Source organism: Haliotis rufescens, unplaced genomic scaffold, assembly GCF_023055435.1.
Source record: "Haliotis rufescens isolate VD_foot unplaced genomic scaffold, xgHalRufe1.0.p SCAF_16, whole genome shotgun sequence".
In the NCBI taxonomy this organism is placed as follows: domain Eukaryota; kingdom Metazoa; phylum Mollusca; class Gastropoda; order Lepetellida; family Haliotidae; genus Haliotis; species Haliotis rufescens.
The window spans coordinates 33,682,233-33,701,793 of record NW_025963846.1 but is presented as its reverse complement, the minus strand read 5'-3'; the positions used below and the strand labels follow the sequence as shown (position 1 = coordinate 33,701,793).

General features: G+C 36.3%; 1 protein-coding gene across 1 annotated transcript; it reads left to right on the top strand.

Annotated features, from left to right (window-relative positions):
• Positions 1–156: 156 nt before the first annotated feature.
• On the top strand, positions 157–16,701 carry LOC124133857 (COMM domain-containing protein 7-like). Its single transcript, XM_046498441.2, has 8 exons — positions 157–254; positions 457–510; positions 2,217–2,319; positions 3,802–3,858; positions 12,159–12,287; positions 12,848–12,897; positions 14,331–14,379; positions 15,020–16,701. Exons 1-8 carry the CDS (start codon positions 168–170, stop codon positions 15,094–15,096), a joined length of 606 nt encoding a protein of 201 aa, XP_046354397.1. The 5' UTR covers positions 157–167; the 3' UTR covers positions 15,097–16,701.
• The last annotated feature ends 2,860 nt before the right edge of the window (positions 16,702–19,561 follow it).

The window sequence follows — 19,561 nt, the reverse complement described above, 5'->3', positions numbered from 1 at the left end:
GTCACTGACGCCGTCTTTTCCTTAATCCAAATGAAATCAACATCAGTGATCGCGAGCTGGCTGGTGCTCTATGTCCATTTTACGACGCTTTTATTAGTTGTTATATCGGAAAACACCTTGTCTAAAAATAGCACACGCACCTGATCACGTGCTGAATATTGTTCAAGATGGCGGCCACCTTCAATTTCAGTAAAGAAACGCCCCCGGATTCTATGTTCAGTGACATACAGACACTGAATAAATTCCAGAATGAAGTAAGTTACGCTTTTGTTAGATGCATAGATACCAAATCGTTTGTGAAAGGGACAAATACTCCCTTTGTTCCACCACCGAGACATGATACTGAGCGTTTGGTCAAATGAATAATCTGTGAAACTGAATTTCTCTGATGAAATGTAATCTTGTTTACGTTCTTGACTGATTTATTTTATACTGTATTCTTTATTATGTTTTCAGCAATTCACTCAACTTGTGGAGTATGTGTTCCTGTTTCTCATTGAACCGACAAAGGTAAAGTGGAAATTTGTAGGATATTCAGGATATGATCAGTCGCTGATATTCAAGCAAAAATATATGTTCGTCTATCATTAAATGTATTTAGTTCTCTGGTCAGATATAATGATTTAAAATAATCAATTACTAGATGATTGTATGTTCTTCCTATACTAAATCAATATAGCAAATGTAATTGTTACGATACCAAAACATGACACTTGTGCTGATATTTGAAAGGACCCTTTGGGGCTTTTGACTTGGTTAAGGCTAAGGCACTATATACGTTGATAATAGTACAAGGAATTATCTCTTTCAAAGTTTTGTTTGTAAATCAAGTGTATGAGAATGTTTATGTTCTTTAGACTTACGTGACATAGAATGAAATACAAACTCTTGCGTAGTCAATGAGACCATGTAAGGATTCCAGGTTAGATTGGTCCCCAGCAACTTATGCTGGTCGTCAGAGGCGTCTTAATATTTTGGATGGTCAGGCTAAGTGACTTTCATCATCATCATACCCAAAGACATAACTCATTGCTTATAATAACAATCACAATGTTGCCTGGTCCAGACTTGATTATTTACAGGCAGGACATTGCTATAAAGCTGCATGGGCGGATCCAGCATTTTTAAAAGGGAGGGGTAAAAAATATCAACATTCTCCCTCAATCAATTTTACTGCCCACAACATGTTTTAAGAGGTCTAGATCTCTCTCTCTCTCTCCCCCCCCCCACCCCCCCATTCCCCCTCTCTGGATCCGCCTATGTAGCTGAAATATTGCTGAGAGCAGTATCAAACAAACAGTCCCAGCTTGATACATTTTGCTCATATATCTAGGAACATTTACTGACGACATCATCATCATCATCATCATCATCATCATCATCATCATCATCATCATCATATGTCTATATTATTACCTGAGCCTACAAGAATGTTATGAGACTTGGGGTTTGAACTGGAGTAATTAAACTTCTGGTTAAATAAATATATTTGAACATGAGCCTCAACCTCGTCCAATTAAGCTATGGCCGGACTTACGAAAGTTGAGTATGTCTTGTCCCAGAAAGGTGCCCCACAAGTTCTCCTAGACGGCTATACGTATGCTAAGTACAGGACGACATGGGTGGATGACGATGCCCGGTTCCCACCTCAACTGTGGATATACCATGCGACACAAGGGCCCCGTACAAACAACAACCTAGAAGGTTTCCACTCCAGAATCGGCAAGTCCCTCCAGCACCAGCATCCAAACATCTTCAGATTTATCGAACTGATCCAGAAGGTAGAAATTTTGGAGAGAGCAAAACTAGCGCAGATTCAATTAGGAGCAGTACCGCCACCCAGGAAGGTTGTCTACAGAGAGAAGGAACAGCTTCATCGCCGTGAAAAGACACCCCTTCAGTACCTGGATGCAGTTGGTCCACTGATGAAATGACTGATAATCATAAATGACAATGAAATAACATTTGAATAAAAAATTGTGAACTCTTCCCAGCTTTCTTTCTTGTTACATGGGTGATACCATTTTAATCAAGGGTACAGGGTACTAAATACTGATGCAACCAGCCATAACGAGTGTTGTTTTAACGGGTCTGCGTTTTGGTAGGTCTACGTTTTGGGAGGATACCCTATGGAATATGTATGAGCTGTGTAAATATTTTCTGTATGTAACCATGGTAACTCTATCAGGTTGTTCATACTGTTTATTCCCTTCCAGTCATCTCGTCTATTGTCACAGCTTGATGAGTTTGCAGAACAAAATGGCGTCGGAGCTGGCGCCCTGAAGAATGTCTTCAAAAGTCTCCTCTCATTGCCAAATAGTGAGTTATGTTCTTAAATTTTCAAATTTTGCAAAAATGTAATTAACCCAATAATAATTTATTGGAGGGAAATATGTGAAAGGCTGATTCCTTGTAAATTTGTATTACAAAGCATGTGATGTTTTATCATTAAACCCTACAGGTCAGTTCCAAAACTAGAAACATGAGGTATAAATTTTCAATGGCAAAATTAACAGTGATCATATAAATTTATTAAGTCTTTGAAAGGCATTTAGAAGTGATTCACATAAAGGAAGAGAACTTATGGATGTCAACTTCTTTATTATGAGGAACACGATATTTCGGAGTATATGCTTAGGCCTTCATCAGGTGATTGATCATTGAAGATTAATAATATTTATGATGTAATGGACATAACAGAATCATTAATCATGAAACTGTTTGTACAACAAACCACTTAAGAGTAGATCCCCAGCTTCAGTTTATGTACAATTTGATTGTGTGGAAACCTATACCAAGATGCCATTATAGTGAGTGAGTACGGTTTTACGCCGCTTTTAGCAATATTCCAGCAATATCACGGCGGGGGACACCAGAAATGGGCTTCACACATTGTACCCATGTCGGGAATCGAACCCGGGTCTTTGGCGTGACGAGCGAACGCTTTAACCACTAGGCTACCCGACCGCCCCTAGATGGCATTATAACTAGGCTGTACTGTAGTTACTGTAGGTACAAACAGAACACTTCCATCTCCAAGGTAAGGTTCATTAAAAGACACTGGACCACAGACCCTTCTGAGGATTTAAGATTTGTTTGTTGGTCACTATTAGAAGTATTAGAATACATAAGGCTTAAAAAATAAAACATGTGGTTCTCAGACAATGGCTTTTGAAATAAATAGTGCGGAGTGGGGGGTTGGGTGGGTGTTCAAACAAGTATGTAATCAAATAAACAGTTGTTTACAATCACCTTGGGGATGTACAAAAATGTTTTCCTTGATGACTAAAATAGTGGAATACAGTATTTGACTCCATTGGGCTTCCAGTGTGTGCATAATACACACATACCATGAGCATTGATTTTATTTCACAACGCGAACACACAACACCAGAACAAGCATGTCAACAATCTCGTACTGAAGCACACAAGTTAGTCCTGTTATTACACTATATTTTGGCTACAAGAGAGTTCATTGTATATCTGGACTTATGTTTGTAATCCATAATATTACTTTTTTCTAAGATTCTATTTAATTATGTTTGCATTTATTTCAGCGAAATCGTGTATGAGCTGCAGGCTATATTGGATTGGATTGTTTTTAAGTATTGTAGCATTTCACTGTTGGGGTCGTTTGTTCGAGACCCGTCATATTTAAGGATTTCTTTTTTGTAAATGGAAATAAAATCGAAATGTGTGGGGACTTTATGATGATGAGAGCGGAGCCTGAGAACCAATACCACTATTTATTTATTTAGCCTAATGAACATATGAATCAAGTGATTATCTCCCTTTATACAGGTGCCCTGAAGAAGAGCTTGAGTCCAGCCCAGGTCAAAGAAGATCTTGTCAACTTAGGTATGTCACATTTTGGCAGTGCGTTGAGTCATCCCACAGATGACATCCTTCCCTTGTCTGACGGGGTATATCTCTTATAGGGCTCGGACAGGTAACTCATGTACTCGGGAACTCGGGTTGGGTGGGTCCTGAGTATGATCTGGGTACCCACAGGACTACCCGTGGTTAGTCACGGGATATATTGTTTAATGACAAAAACTCACTATAGCTCAGTGGTTACACTACAAGTCGCTCATGTTTGCAAATTTCATTCTGACGATGCACACATTCCTTTTGATGTGTATAGGTTTGAGTAAAGATAAAGCTTCAGTCATCTTCAGTGTATGCATGATCTGATCATTTGATACATGTATCTGATACATTTTGCCCGGGCTGCGGTAAAACAATTGCCAATCAGACATTTTGTACCCAACTCTTGAGACCTGGGTAGGGTCAGGTTATAGGGGGTCAGGTACCCGGGTAGTAAACTTGGACTTGTCTAAGCCTTAATCTCTTTAGTCATGTGGACAACGTGTCTGACCTTGGATCAGAAGGTCCATGATTTGATTTATAAACCTATTCATTGGGATCGCTATTAAGTAAGAGACTTCTTTTTATAGGCATTAAAACCTATTGTGAGGTTTTACTTTCCAGTCGGGTTAAATCTCATAAACAGGGATGTTGTAATATCCCAGGGATTTTATAGGATATTCAAGTCATATTTGCTATAATATCCCAGGGATTTTATAGGATATTCAAGTCATATTTGCTATAATATCCCAGGGATTTTATAGGATATTCAAGTCATATTTGCTATAATATCCCAGGGATTTTATAGGATATTCAAGTCATATTTGCTATAATATCCTTGGGATTTTATAGGATATTCAAGTCATATTTGCTATAATATCCCAGGGATTTTATAGGATATTCAAGTCATATTTGCTATAATATCCCAGGGATTTTATAGGATATTCAAGTCATATTTGCTATAATATCCCAGGGATTTTATAGGATATTCAAGTCATATTTGCTATAATATCCCAGGGATTTTATAGGATATTCAAGTCATATTTGCTATAATATCCCAGGGATTTTATAGGATATTCAAGTCATATTTGCTATAATATCCCAGGGATTTTATAGGATATTCAAGTCATATTTGCTATAATATCCCAGGGATTTTATAGGATATTCAAGTCATATTTGCTATAATATCCCAGGGATTTTATAGGATATTCAAGTCATATTTGCTATAATATCCCAGGGATTTTATAGGATATTCAAGTCATATTTGCTATAATATCCCAGGGATTTTATAGGATATTCAAGTCATATTTGCTATAATATCCCAGGGATTTTATAGGATATTCAAGTCATATTTGCTATAATATCCCAGGGATTTTATAGGATATTCAAGTCATATTTGCTATAATATCCCAGGGATTTTATAGGATATTCAAGTCATATTTGCTATGATATCCCAGGGATTTTATAGGATATTCAAGTCATATTTGCTATGATATCCCAGGGATTTTATAGGATATTCAAGTCATATTTGCTATGATATCCCAGGGATTTTATAGGATATTCAAGTCATATTTGCTATGATATCCCAGGGATTTTATAGGATATTCAAGTCATATTTGCTATGATATCCCAGGGATTTTATAGGATATTCAAGTCATATTTGCTATGATATCCCAGGGATTTTATAGGATATTCAAGTCATATTTGCTATGATATCCCAGGGATTTTATAGGATATTCAAGTCATATTTGCTATGATATCCCAGGGATTTTATAGGATATTCAAGTCATATTTGCTATGATATCCCAGGGATTTTATAGGATATTCAAGTCATATTTGCTATAATATCCCAGGGATTTTATAGGATATTCAAGTCATATTTGCTATAATATCCCAGGGATTTTATAGGATATTCAAGTCATATTTGCTATAATATCCCAGGGATTTTATAGGATATTCAAGTCATATTTGCTATAATATCCCAGGGATTTTATAGGATATTCAAGTCATATTTGCTATAATATCCTTGGGATTTTATAGGATATTCAAGTCATATTTGCTATGATATCCCAGGGATTTTATAGGATATTCAAGTCATATTTGCTATACTATCCTTGGGATTTTATAGGATATTCAAGTCATATTTGCTATAATATCCCAGGGATTTTATAGGATATTCAAGTCATATTTGCTATAATATCCCAGGGATTTTATAGGATATTCAAGTCATATTTGCTATAATATCCCAGGGATTTTATAGGATATTCAAGTCATATTTGCTATAATATCCCAGGGATTTTATAGGATATTCAAGTCATATTTGCTATAATATCCCAGGGATTTTATAGGATATTCAAGTCATATTTGCTATAATATCCCAGGGATTTTATAGGATATTCAAGTCATATTTGCTATAATATCCCAGGGATTTTATAGGATATTCAAGTCATATTTGCTATAATATCCCAGGGATTTTATAGGATATTCAAGTCATATTTGCTATAATATCCCAGGGATTTTATAGGATATTCAAGTCATATTTGCTATAATATCCCAGGGATTTTATAGGATATTCAAGTCATATTTGCTATAATATCCTTGGGATTTTATAGGATATTCAAGTCATATTTGCTATGATATCCCAGGGATTTTATAGGATATTCAAGTCATATTTGCTATACTATCCTTGGGATTTTATAGGATATTCAAGTCATATTTGCTATAATATCCCAGGGATTTTATAGGATATTCAAGTCATATTTGCTATAATATCCCAGGGATTTTATAGGATATTCAAGTCATATTTGCTATAATATCCCAGGGATTTTATAGGATATTCAAGTCATATTTGCTATAATATCCCAGGGATTTTATAGGATATTCAAGTCATATTTGCTATAATATCCCAGGGATTTTATAGGATATTCAAGTCATATTTGCTATAATATCCCAGGGATTTTATAGGATATTCAAGTCATATTTGCTATGATATCCCAGGGATTTTATAGGATATTCAAGTCATATTTGCTATACTATCCTTGGGATTTTATAGGATATTCAAGTCATATTTGCTATAATATCCCAGGGATTTTATAGGATATTCAAGTCATATTTGCTATAATATCCCAGGGATTTTATAGGATATTCAAGTCATATTTGCTATAATATCCTTGGGATTTTATAGGATATTCAAGTCATATTTGCTATGATATCCCAGGGATTTTATAGGATATTCAAGTCATATTTGCTATACTATCCTTGGGATTTTATAGGATATTCAAGTCATATTTGCTATAATATCCCAGGGATTTTATAGGATATTCAAGTCATATTTGCTATAATATCCCAGGGATTTTATAGGATATTCAAGTCATATTTGCTATAATATCCTTGGGATTTTATAGGATATTCAAGTCATATTTGCTATGATATCCCAGGGATTTTATAGGATATTCAAGTCATATTTGCTATACTATCCTTGGGATTTTATAGGATATTCAAGTCATATTTGCTATAATATCCCAGGGATTTTATAGGATATTCAAGTCATATTTGCTATAATATCCCAGGGATTTTATAGGATATTCAAGTCATATTTGCTATAATATCCTTGGGATTTTATAGGATATTCAAGTCATATTTGCTATGATATCCCAGGGATTTTATAGGATATTCAAGTCATATTTGCTATACTATCCTTGGGATTTTATAGGATATTCAAGTCATATTTGCTATAATATCCCAGGGATTTTATAGGATATTCAAGTCATATTTGCTATAATATCCCAGGGATTTTATAGGATATTCAAGTCATATTTGCTATAATATCCTTGGGATTTTATAGGATATTCAAGTCATATTTGCTATACTATCCTTGGGATTTTATAGGATATTCAAGTCATATTTGCTATAATATCCCAGGGATTTTATAGGATATTCAAGTCATATTTGCTATAATATCCCAGGGATTTTATAGGATATTCAAGTCATATTTGCTATAATATCCTTGGGATTTTATAGGATATTCAAGTCATATTTGCTATGATATCCCAGGGATTTTATAGGATATTCAAGTCATATTTGCTATACTATCCTTGGGATTTTATAGGATATTCAAGTCATATTTGCTATAATATCCCAGGGATTTTATAGGATATTCAAGTCATATTTGCTATAATATCCCAGGGATTTTATAGGATATTCAAGTCATATTTGCTATAATATCCCAGGGATTTTATAGGATATTCAAGTCATATTTGCTATAATATCCCAGGGATTTTATAGGATATTCAAGTCATATTTGCTATAATATCCCAGGGATTTTATAGGATATTCAAGTCATATTTGCTATAATATCCTTGGGATTTTATAGGATATTCAAGTCATATTTGCTATGATATCCCAGGGATTTTATAGGATATTCAAGTCATATTTGCTATACTATCCTTGGGATTTTATAGGATATTCAAGTCATATTTGCTATAATATCCCAGGGATTTTATAGGATATTCAAGTCATATTTGCTATAATATCCCAGGGATTTTATAGGATATTCAAGTCATATTTGCTATAATATCCCAGGGATTTTATAGGATATTCAAGTCATATTTGCTATAATATCCCAGGGATTTTATAGGATATTCAAGTCATATTTGCTATAATATCCCAGGGATTTTATAGGATATTCAAGTCATATTTGCTATAATATCCCAGGGATTTTATAGGATATTCAAGTCATATTTGCTATAATATCCTTGGGATTTTATAGGATATTCAAGTCATATTTGCTATGATATCCCAGGGATTTTATAGGATATTCAAGTCATATTTGCTATACTATCCTTGGGATTTTATAGGATATTCAAGTCATATTTGCTATAATATCCCAGGGATTTTATAGGATATTCAAGTCATATTTGCTATAATATCCCAGGGATTTTATAGGATATTCAAGTCATATTTGCTATAATATCCTTGGGATTTTATAGGATATTCAAGTCATATTTGCTATGATATCCCAGGGATTTTATAGGATATTCAAGTCATATTTGCTATACTATCCTTGGGATTTTATAGGATATTCAAGTCATATTTGCTATAATATCCCAGGGATTTTATAGGATATTCAAGTCATATTTGCTATAATATCCCAGGGATTTTATAGGATATTCAAGTCATATTTGCTATAATATCCTTGGGATTTTATAGGATATTCAAGTCATATTTGCTATGATATCCCAGGGATTTTATAGGATATTCAAGTCATATTTGCTATACTATCCTTGGGATTTTATAGGATATTCAAGTCATATTTGCTATAATATCCCAGGGATTTTATAGGATATTCAAGTCATATTTGCTATAATATCCCAGGGATTTTATAGGATATTCAAGTCATATTTGCTATAATATCCTTGGGATTTTATAGGATATTCAAGTCATATTTGCTATGATATCCCAGGGATTTTATAGGATATTCAAGTCATATTTGCTATACTATCCTTGGGATTTTATAGGATATTCAAGTCATATTTGCTATAATATCCCAGGGATTTTATAGGATATTCAAGTCATATTTGCTATAATATCCCAGGGATTTTATAGGATATTCAAGTCATATTTGCTATAATATCCCAGGGATTTTATAGGATATTCAAGTCATATTTGCTATAATATCCCAGGGATTTTATAGGATATTCAAGTCATATTTGCTATAATATCCTTGGGATTTTATAGGATATTCAAGTCATATTTGCTATGATATCCCAGGGATTTTATAGGATATTCAAGTCATATTTGCTATACTATCCTTGGGATTTTATAGGATATTCAAGTCATATTTGCTATAATATCCCAGGGATTTTATAGGATATTCAAGTCATATTTGCTATAATATCCCAGGGATTTTATAGGATATTCAAGTCATATTTGCTATAATATCCCAGGGATTTTATAGGATATTCAAGTCATATTTGCTATAATATCCCAGGGATTTTATAGGATATTCAAGTCATATTTGCTATAATATCCCAGGGATTTTATAGGATATTCAAGTCATATTTGCTATAATATCCCAGGGATTTTATAGGATATTCAAGTCATATTTGCTATAATATCCCAGGGATTTTATAGGATATTCAAGTCATATTTGCTATAATATCCCAGGGATTTTATAGGATATTCAAGTCATATTTGCTATAATATCCTTGGGATTTTATAGGATATTCAAGTCATATTTGCTATGATATCCCAGGGATTTTATAGGATATTCAAGTCATATTTGCTATACTATCCTTGGGATTTTATAGGATATTCAAGTCATATTTGCTATAATATCCCAGGGATTTTATAGGATATTCAAGTCATATTTGCTATAATATCCCAGGGATTTTATAGGATATTCAAGTCATATTTGCTATAATATCCTTGGGATTTTATACAATGTCCTGGGTATTTTATTAATATAACTTCCATTCAGATTGTAACATGTAATGAAATGTAAAATCAAATGACAAATGTTTTCTTTATATTCCCGAGGATCGAACTTGCAACCTTCATATCTGTAGCCCAGTGAATGTACCGCGAGGCTACAGAGGTGTTGATAAGCCTCACTGGTTTTTAGAATGTCCTTTTCAAGATCCGTAAGCCAGCAACAGATTTCCTAAGGTTCATGGAAAGTATGTTCGAGACATAAAAATGTTGATAAATGTTGTTTTAAGTTTCTTTTTTTGGTTTATAAGTATGGAAAAACACTTTCCCTCGGTTTTGGCTTCGCCCCCTTGGTTTTTCCCTCTCCCCAGGGCATGCTCTGTCTACCAAAACCTCGTGAGCGTGTTTTCTCCAATACGTAGTAAACTTGGACTTGTCCAAGCCCTAGTCTCTTTAGTCATGTGGACAAGGTGTTTGACCTTGGATCAGAAGGTCCATGATTTGATTCCCATCACAGGACAAACATGGGGCACACCATGAGCCCGGGCTGTGCCTTTCGGGGTAGCAGGATGTGGAGTCCTGACCTGGGCCCCGTTCCACAAAGCGATCTTAGGGCTAAGTTGATTGTAACTCACTAAGTATGCGATCTTAAATTTTTGTTACGATCAGCCGCCCGTTCCACAAAGCAATCTTAACTAAGAGAGTTGTAAGTTAAGATCAAAATGCTAAGTTGCTCCGGACCAACTTAGGATTGCTAAAATCGATCTTAAATATTGTACCATAACAACAAAGATGGCGACTTTTATTATGGTTTGCAAGGAAATGCGTTGTCTGCTAAACATGACCAAGGGAGGCCACTCCAAGGGAAAATTTCGTATCTTTATGGCTGAAGATTCCGATCTTTGTTAAGATCAGCTACTTAAGAACTTGTAAAGTAACAATCACCCTAAGATCGCTTTGTGGAACGGTTGTAAACTTTAGCTAAGACAATTTTAGAATCGACGTAAGTCTCTAAGATTGATTGTAGTTATGATCGCTTTGTGGAATGGGGCCCTGGTCAGACTACTGACAGGATCAACCTCAGTGGTCATGTGGACAATGAAGGAATTTGACCTCAGATTACAAGGCCCGTGGTCTGGGACATTTTATGAACATAATACTTATTCCAAACATGCTGTCTTTGGCTGAATAGGATTTACAAATTTCAAAGACAGATACTCTATATGACCCGTGAAGATCCGGATTAGAATAGGTCTTCAGCAACCCATCCTTGCTGTAAAAGGTGACTATGCTTGTCGAAAGAGGAGGCTAACGGGACTGGTTGGTCAGGCTCGCTGATTTGGTTGATGCATGTCATCGTATCCCAATTGTGTGGATTGATGTTCATAATGTCAATCACTGGATTGTCTTGTCCAGATTCGATTATTTACAGACCGCCTTCATATAGCTGTCAAACAAACAAACAAAACTGTATTTTATCATCCAAAACTGGCTCCTACAGGAGATATCACTTGAATGAGATCAAGCGATATCTACACTGTAGATATCGCTGCAATGAAATTACATCACAATGCTTTGCAGACCATTTTGACGTCACTGGTTACCATGACGTCACAATCAAATGACATCACTAATGGCTCTGCTACTGAAGTTGTTTGCAGTACTTTTTACACTGAAGACACTGCTAATTACTGTCTACAAATTGAAAAAGTTGAAAGAATGATCGTCGTTGATAAAAGTGGCAAAAATCCTCGGCAAGCCTCGGAATTTTTCCACTTTTATCAATATTTTATATTTTATATCTCGGTTGAGATTCTCTATATGTCTCATGTTTTTATGACCTGAACTGTATTTGTTTCCAGGTTTATCAGAAGAGAAAGCCGACTATTTCACAGAGCAGTACAAGAACAACCTGGTGTCCCTGTCTCACAGTGCGCTGGGCCAGACTCTCATGGTCAACCAGCTGGTGGACATGGAGTGGAAGTTTGGAGGTAGGTGTTGTGTTTAATCACCATGTTACTGTAGGTTAGCACCTTCCTCAAGGGTCATACAGACTTCACTGCTTTAGGCGTCATCCGAGAGGGTCATACAGACTTCAATGCTTGAGGCGTCATCCGAGAGGGTCAAACGGACTTCAATGCTTGAGGCGTCATCCGAGAGGGTCATATGGACTTCAACACTTGAGGCATCATCCCAGAAGGTCATATAGACTTCAATGCTTGAGGCGTCATCCGAGAGGGTCATATGGACTTCAATGCTTGAGGCGTCATCCAAGAGGGTCATATGGACTTCAATGCTTGAGGCGCCATCTGAGAGGGTCATATCGACTTCAATGCCTGTGGTGTCATATCTATCTATCTATCTATCTATCTATCTATCTATCTATCTATCTATCTATCTATCTATGTTGTTATTATTAATTATAATATTATTATTTATTTATTTATTTATGTTGTTATTATTAATTATAATATTATTATTATTAAAAAAGTATTGGGATTAATCTTGTGTACCGGTACAGTTTTCTGATCCTAGCCTGTCACCTTTGCAGTTACAGCATCAAGTAGTGAGCTTGACAAAGTAGGAAACACCTTTCTTCAGGTGAGTAGCTTCTACTTCCACAGGTTTGTAGGGGCACGGGTTTGGTTTGGTTTGGGTTGGATTGGCCACCTGATCCTGTTAGTCGCCTCTCACAACAAGCACAGTCACCTTTTACAGCAAGCATGGGTTACTGAAGACCTTGTGACCCGGATCTTCACGGGTCCCCATTTGAGAAAAGTGGTATGAAACATATGTGTCAGATCAAATTCCAGGTCTGTGATTGGCTACTCCATGGTGATGACCTATGTCAAATTATGATAACTACTTTCCTGATTGTAATTCATTGATAACATACTCGTGCTTCGGTCGAATTCACCTTTGTCTGTGTAGACACTTTATGGTTTTAGTCTTGTCTAGTTTGCATTATCATCTTCGCCTTGATAATCCACGGATATGGCGGAAACTTTATTGTGGCATGTCACACTAGCCATGGGGAGTAAGCATAGGCCTATGACGTCAATGACTGTTGTGTTATATATTAATGCGCCACTGTGATCATAAGAATAGACAAAATATGCATCAATCTGATGCTAAAATGAGGTGGGGCACGGGTGGCCCAGTCGTCTAAGGCAGAGTTGCGTCTCTTTGACACACCAGAAACCTATGATCAAGGGTTCGAATCCCGGTTCGCCCCGATTGGGTTTCTAGGTTTGTCAGCACCATACCCGTGCTCGTGGGTTTCACCGAAGTGGTAAACGTCTAAGACTAGCATCACTTCGGGCTTTCCTCCCACATTAAGCTGACACGCCACGATATAACTGGAATACTGTTTAAAAGCGGCGTTGACCCAACTCACTCACCTAAAATTGTGTGATGTGTGTAAGAAACAGATTATTGCACTTGTGCCTGTCAGATACCATTTTGCTCAAAATGTATGTAACTCGCTTTTGCTTGCTAGATACCTTTTGAAACAACTGGGTACTTTGAAGGTGAATGGTATCTGACAGCAGAGATCATACAATAGATGGATATATTATATGGTCTCTGCTGTCAGACACTCATGGATTAACCTCTATGACAGTGGTTTTCTTATTTTCAATTACCGTATTCGACGTAATAAGCGCCCAGGGCGCTCTCAAAATTAGAAATAGGGGGCTCTTATTAGAATATAATTTTGGTGAAAGAGTTGAAAGATCGTAAATTTCGTGGTTTATGCTGACAGCCTGAAATGATACAAAAGAAAAGTCTGTGCGTATTATACACGAAGATATATTTTTCAAGAATTTAATTGCCCATAAATAAGGGTGCATATAACACACAAGTGTGTATTATACACGAATGAATAAGTCTTGTGTACATTGATCAATCGGAAGGGTGATAATTGGGATTGTACACTAGCCAATATATTAGCAAATATAGCTGTGGGCGCTTTTAGGGTGGGGCGCTTATTACGTAGAATACGGTAATAAACTTTTTGCGAAATTCTGTTTCAGCTGAAACTAGTTATCAACACAGGAAATGGAGCCAAGAACACATATATGGGTGAGTTTGAGTCAGCAACATACTAGTGTGACATGCATCAGTGAATGGTGGACATAAAATGACCCATGAAAGATGTTAGACTCTATTCTTTATCTCAGAATTGTCTGCATCTTTAAGTTCATTTTGACAGTCATCAGAAAGTTAGCTGGCCTCCTGTGTGTAAAGTCTTTACTGAAACTATTCATAGTGACAAGTGGGACCCTGTTTTATAAAGGATGACCTGTTCTTGCCACGTCGTTTATCATACTTGACTGTGGTTAAGTACAGTATTCAACATAATAAGAACAGGGCGCTCTCAAAATTAAAAATAGGGGTATCTTTTTAGAATATTATTTTGGTGCACCGATTGTCTTTAAATGTAATATCCAGTTATGTATGACTGTTTAATAATCTCATACCAACTTTGACTCGAGTAGGTCCAACAGTTTTTCAGATATTTTGGTAAATGTCGGTACCTTAAATTACCTTCCAGACTATAAGAGTGAACATACGTGAGGAATCTGTGATCTTGGTGCTATGCATGTTCCTCAATGCACGGAAGCAGTTTTCATGCGAATTATTCAAGAAAGTTGGAATTTATTTAATTTCATTATTGGGAAAAGCAATGATTCATTTGTAATCACCATCTATTACTTTTCAGAACTATCATTGCCACAGTTTTACTCATTCCTGCATGAGATGGAGAAGGCTAAAGCGAGTCTAGAATACCTCAGCTAGTCCTTGGGACATGATGCAGTTATCTCCCTTGGTGGTCAGCACATGGACCTATCCTCGTTGAAGTTCAACAATTGTCACTCACGCATGGCTGATTTAGGGTGGAATCATGATGTTGACTACTGTTTGTTTGTTTGTTTGTTTGTTTGTTTAACACCGCACTCAGCAATATTCCAGCTATATGACGGCGTTCTGTAAACTATCGAGCATAAGCCAGACAATCCAGTGTTTGCTAGTTTGACTTTGTGAGAATATGCAGATAAACCTACCGTGTTTTAAATTTAAAGAGGTTTCTGACATAAAATCCATTCATGTTGGAGAACAAAGGGTAGAAACTGATAATAAACATATATATATACACAAACTTGTATATGTGTATGGACTTTGGGTGAAAGAAAGAAGTGCTTTCAAATAAATATTTTTGTCATGGTCTGCAATAATCTGAGTATAATGTAGATTAAATCCTGTCTTAAGGTAGAATTGGTATCTCTTAAGGAGATAATAATTTTATAGATAATATTTTGTCAAAAGGGGTACTGCATATCATTCATGAATAATTTGGTTGGGTAATCGACTGAAGATTCATGACCGTTGTACATTTATAGATTTAATGAAGACTTGATGATAACCCAACGACACCTGACACTGCTTGTGAGTGAGTGAGGGTGAGTGAGTGAGTGTGGTTTTACGCTGCTTTTAGCAATATTCCAGCAATATCACAGCGGGGTACACCAGAAATGGGCTTCACACATTGTGCCCATGTGGGGAATCGAACCCAGGTTTTCAACATGACGAACAAACGCTTTGACCACTCCCACTGTTTGTGACAAAAATATGTGACACACGAAAACAAATACCCAATACTGCTTACTTTACAGTAATTCTCCAACATACAGTTGCAGGGCTGTTGTTTTTAATAGAAATGGAAAAGGCCAACCGACCCTATTCTTAAATTAGGAATGAGTGGCAACAGAACCATGTTTTGGACAAGGCCTTGTGCAGCATAGTCTTTAGTCTCTTAGCCGGTTGTTAGCAGTGCTTAGGACAACTCTATAGTCTCTTAGCCGGTTGTTAGCAGTGCTTAGGACAACTCTTTAGTCTCTTAGCCTGTTGTTAGCTTAGGAATAGGAAGCTGAGACTAAGCTCCATGTTATTGCCATAGTCAGGGTTAGAATCACGGTCCAGAGTTTTTATGTTAAAGTTAAACAAGCCATGAGTTAGGCTAAAAAAATAGTAGTCTCTATTCTCAGGCACTGCATGCATCATCATTATGTCCGCCGCATTCCCCCCCACCCACCCCCAAAAAAATCTTTAAATATTCCATGTCTCGAACACACAACCCTGGCAGTAAATTGCTACAATACTTAATCACATGTTTTTGTCGAAATTATTTCAAACTAAATTAAGTTACAAAACTAGCTTGAACAACCAAAAAAACAAAACAACCCTGCCCCTCCACAAAATATTTTCAAAAGCCATTGACTGAAACCAATTCTTTTATTTTTTTAAGCCTAACCTGCACTTCATGGGCATACTTTGTAATTGTAAAAATGTCTATGTATTGTGTATATTCTCGACATCATTGTATTAAATAAACTGTAAAATTTGTTTAGTGTTTCAGTTTTTATTCTTCCAAAAGGTTTTTTAAGTTGATGATAATCAAAGATCATACACCCATTTTACTCGGTTATCTTCACGATGTTCCATGTATCTTCAGAAACTGGAGTGAGTGAGTGAGTGAGTTGGGTTTAACACCACTTTTAACAGTATTCCAGTTATATCGCGGCGTGTCAGCTTAATGTGGGAGACAAGCCCGAAGTGATGCAGGCCTCAGATGTTTACCACTTCGGTGAAACCCACGAGCACGGGTATGGTGCTGACAAACCTAGAAACATAATTAGGGCGAACCGGGATTTGAAACCGCAATCATAGGTTTCTGGCGTGCCCAAGGGACGCAACTCTTCACAGCGAATCGCGGCGCCTTAGACGACAGGGCCATCCATGCCCCCTCAGAAACTGGACAGATTACAGTATAATATGTTGATATGAAAAACAACATGGCACCACAGATGACCAACATGTATGATTAAACTTAGATTAAGAGATATTTCTTTTCAAGAGTGGCAAGCAAAATTAAGAGAAAGTACAAGATTCGATAGTTACAGTAAATACAAATTTTCATTAAATACTGAACCATATGTGTATTGCAAAACATATTTAATGCATAGAAGATACTCAGCTCTTTTAAGAACTGGAGGTGCCAAAATTTACATAAATGTTGGAAGATGGAAAAATGTTGAAAAAAGTAAACGAATCTGTCAGAATTGTAATTTAAATGAGTTAGAGGATGAATTCCACATAATATTGAAATGCCCTTGTTTTAATGATTTGAGAAATCTTTTTGTACCAAAGAAATATTTAAGGAAATGCACATCCAAATGTTTTGTTAATTCAATGAATGATTATGATCCAGCTATAGTAGAAAACTTGCTAACATTCTGTAAAGCTTCACTTGTGAGGAGAGCATGTTATCATTAATTACTGTACACTATGTTATCATTGAATATATAAGTATGATGAACCGCCATCACCTTGATGGAAAATTGGTAATTTTGTGTACTTTGTATACTTTGTATATGGGCCTGAAGCCTCAAGTACAAATTAACAGATTGGTTGGTTGTTGATGAATAACGCCACACTCAGCAATATTCCAATTATATGACGGTGGCCTGTAAATATTCGAGTCTGGACCAGACAATCCAGTGATTGACATCATGAGCATCGATCCACGGAATTGGGATACGATGACATGCATCAACCAAGTCAGGGAGCCTGACCACCCGTTCCGTTCGTCGCCTCTTACGGCAAGCATGGGTTGCTGAAGACCTATTCTACCCGGATCTTCGTGGATCTGTTGGTGGTGTGGAAATGTGTCAGCACTGTACCCGTGATCGCGTGTTTCATGACTCACTCTTTTAATCCACCAGATGCATAGGTTGCTGGGGAGCAATTCTTGTTTGATGTTTAACGCCGCACTCAGCAATATTCCAGCTATATGACGGCATCTGTAAATAATCAAGTCTGCACCATACAATCCAGTGATTGACATCATGAGCATTGATCCACACAATTGGGATACGATGACATGCATTAACCAAGTAAGTGAGCCTGACTACCCGATCCATTTGGTCCCCCTTATGACCAGCATAGGTTGCTGGGGAACAATTCTAACCAGGAGTACCTACGTTGGACATGACAAACAGACGACCTGTTTTGACATTCCATCATTATAATTCATGGCATAGGATTCCAAAAAATAACTGGAACACATGTTAGCTATAGTAACTATCTTTATTCCTCAATTGTAAAGTAAATTCCTCTTCACAATAGCAAATATCACAGTGCTGAGAATTTATCAAATTCCAGATTCTACAGAAATACACATTTCATAACAAAACAACTAACAAATATACAAAACACTGCTTTAAACACAAACCATCGAAAACCTGAGTATTAACTACGTGTTCCTGTGACACACCACAAACAGGACCAACCAAACAAACCCAGGGTCAGGTCATTTATTATAGGGGTGGGTGGGTCAGATGAAATCAGGGCAGGTCACCTTAAAATAGGACAGTCTCTTGAGGAGGGTTATACAAAATAACACATATTTGAGGAGGGTCTTAAAAAATGGTCATTTTATAATAATTTTTTCAGGGAGGCTGATAAAAAATATGACAAGCATTAGGCCAACACTCTTTTAGTTTTAGTTTTCACAGATTTATTCTAGCTTTTCCACACAAGGTCAGTTGAGTGAGTGAGTGAGTGAGTTTGGTTTTACGCCGCTTTTAGCAATATTCCAGCAATATCACGGCGGGGGACACCAGAAATGGGCTTCACACATTGTACCCATGTCGGGAATCGAACACAAGGTCAGTTGAAATAAGAACAAAAATAAATAGTCATGTCATTCATTTATTTATTTATATGAAAGTCATTCTCCCATGGAGTTAAAACTGCAACTGCCTTCTTGAATCACTGATTGTGATGTAGACATGGAATTTATATGTTGTATGAGAGGGTCTATGTTACTTACAGGCGACATGATAAAAATAAATATTTTTTTGGTTTAATTTCTTTCTTTTCCAGCTGCTTTTCAGTAGGGGCGGTGGTCCTGTTAAATGAAAAATAAAAAATGTGTGGCCGTAGTGGAGGGTAATTATTTTCAGTTCATTAGTATCCCAAACATGTGACCCACTCCCACCTGTGACAAATGGCCGGTCCCCAAGTCTTCAAATCCTGAACTAAATTTTCATATCTGTTCTGGTATATAATTGTCAGAACTTTTTAATATACCCCCATGATATTGGAATATATCATCCCTCATATAAAAATACAATTTAAATGGTAAATCAACATGTCTTGTGATTTTTTGTGTCAATTTTCAAATATGTACTGACCAAGCTTC